General features: G+C 47.6%; 1 protein-coding gene across 1 annotated transcript; it reads left to right on the top strand.

Moving 5' to 3' along the window:
- Positions 1–601: 601 nt before the first annotated feature.
- LOC112617492 (uncharacterized protein C11orf98 homolog) lies at positions 602–1297 on the top strand (the record flags this gene model as incomplete). Its single annotated transcript, XM_025374252.1, has 2 exons — positions 602–699; positions 776–1297. Coding segments are annotated over 2 exons (208 nt in total), but the record flags the coding sequence as incomplete, so codon positions are not given.
- Between the last annotated feature and the right edge of the window lie 1051 nt (positions 1298–2348).

Below are 2348 nucleotides of genomic sequence, written 5' to 3'. Positions count from 1 at the left end.
GTTTTTTTTTTTTTTTGAGACGGAGTCTCGCTCTGTCGCCCAGGCTGGAGTGCAGTGGCCGGATCTCAGCTCACTGCAAGCTCCGCCTCCCGGGTTCACGCCATTCTCCTGCCTCAGCCTCCCGAGTAGCTGGGACTACAGGCGCCCGCCACCTCGCCCGGCTAGTTTTTTGTATTTCTTTATAGAGACGGGGTTTCACCCTGTTAGCCAGGATGGTCTCGATCTCCTGACCTCGTGATCCGCCCGTCTCGGCCTCCCAAAGTGCTGGGATTACAAGCTTGAGCCACCGCGCCCGGCCAATTTTTGTATTTTTAATAGAGACAGGGTTTCACCATGTTGGCCAGGCTGGTCTTGAACTCCTGACCTCAGGTGATCCGCCCACCTCAGCCTCCCAAACTGTTAGGATTACAGGCATGAGCTACTGCCCCGATCCTTTTTTTAGTTTCTTGTCCTTTTATTAGCTTCTTTAATGTAAATATGTAGGGTTTCTATTACTATTTGTATTATATTTATTTAATACTTTTTCTATAGCCAGAACCATTTGTGTGACCTCGGATGGTTCAGGTTAACCTAGCTATCTTTATTTCCACTTACCCATCAGGTCCAGTGCACGTGCCAACATTACTCTGTCAGGGAAGAAGCGCAGAAAACTCCTCCAGCAGATCCGGCTTACCCAGAAAGAGAAGGCAGCCATGGAAGGTGAGGCTGGGACAGAGGTGGGTGAGGGGAATCCTGGATTTATTTGGGTTAATACTTCCTTCTTCCCTTTACTCAGTGGAAGGCCCTTCAAAGCCAGCCAGGACTAGTGAACCACAGCTCAAAAGGCAAAAGAAGACAAAAGCTCCCCAGGATGTGGAAATGAAGGACCTTGAAGATGAGAGCTAAACCTCTTCCAGTAGAAGATTCTCAACTGGAGCCAGCCTTCAGACTCAGTGGTTGTTTTAGAGGACATTGACAAAAGCAGTGCCCCTTTTCACTCTCCAGATTTCCTCCTGCCTGTAATGGCCTACTGACCTCCCCTACAGGGATGTCTTTGGGAGGGAAGAAGGTACAGAAGAAAGATTGGAGAAGGGCCTCTCTAGCAGTCAACTCCATTTGTAATAAAGCCCTAGCACTCTGAGATGTGTGTGATTAAATGTAGGAATGGGGATGGGTCATGAAAAGGTTGCTGAGTATGGAAACAAGACAGTGAGGAAGCAGTACCTACAGAGCTTCCTTGAGCAAATGCAGCAAGATGCCAGCTTCTGCCCTCTAAGAGTGGTGGTGCCTGACCGGGCGCAGTGGCTCACACCTATAATCTCAGTGCTTTAGGAGGCCAAGGCCAGTGGATCACCTGAGGTCAGGAGTTCGAGACCAGCCTGGCTAACCCTATTTCTATTAAAAATACAAAAAATTAGCCAGGCGTGGTGGTGCACACCTGTAATCCCAGCTACTTGGGAGGCTGAGGCAGGAGAATCGCTTGAACCCAGGAGGTGGAGGTTGCCTACAGGAGTATTGCATGAGGCCAGGAACCCAAGGCTGTAGTGTTCTATGATCTCATCTGTCTCCTTAGCAAGTGATACTCTTAACTTTCCATTTGTGACAAAGATACAGATTATTTGAGAAGCTGAAGTTACAGTAAGCCACCATTGTGCAACGGTACTCCAGCCTGGGCAACAGAGTGAGCCATTGTCTCGAACAATATAGATAGATAATTGTAGGGATGGTAGAGGTAAAGTTCCTGATACCAGTTCTGCCACTGCCTCTGTGTGACTAAGGTAGGCAAGAAAGCTTACCCCTTCTGTCTTGCTTCTTTTGCTGCATTATGTTTTCATTTTAATGATTTAGATATATATATATATATATATATATTTTTTTTTTTTTTTGAGACAGACTCTCATACTATAGCCCGGGATGGAGTACAATGGTGTAATCCTGGCTCACTGCAACCTCCGCCTCCCGGGTTCAAGCGATTCTCCTGCCTCAGCCTCCCTAGTAACTGGGATTACAAGCGCCCGCCACCAGGCCTGGCTTATTTTTTGTATTTTTTAGTAGAGATGGGGTTTCACTGTGTTGGCCAGTCTGGTCTTGAACTCCTGACCCTGTGATCTTCCCACCTCGGCCTCCCAAAGTGCTGGGATTACAGGCGTGAACCACTGCACATGGCCTTTGTTTTTTATATGTATATGTTTTATATATATGTATGTATTTATATGTATTTTATTTTTTTGTAAGAGTCGGAGTCTGGGCGGGCGCGGTGGCTCACGCCTGTAATCCCAGCACTTTGGGAGGCTGAGGCGGGTGGATCATGAGGTCAGGAGATCGAGACCATCCTGGCTAACACGGTGAAACCCTGTCTCTACTAAAAA

This window comes from Theropithecus gelada, unplaced genomic scaffold (assembly GCF_003255815.1).
Source record: "Theropithecus gelada isolate Dixy unplaced genomic scaffold, Tgel_1.0 HiC_scaffold_2092, whole genome shotgun sequence".
NCBI lineage: Eukaryota > Metazoa > Chordata > Mammalia > Primates > Cercopithecidae > Theropithecus > Theropithecus gelada.
The sequence above is the reverse complement of the archived record's forward strand: the minus strand, read 5'-3'. Positions and strand labels throughout refer to the sequence as shown.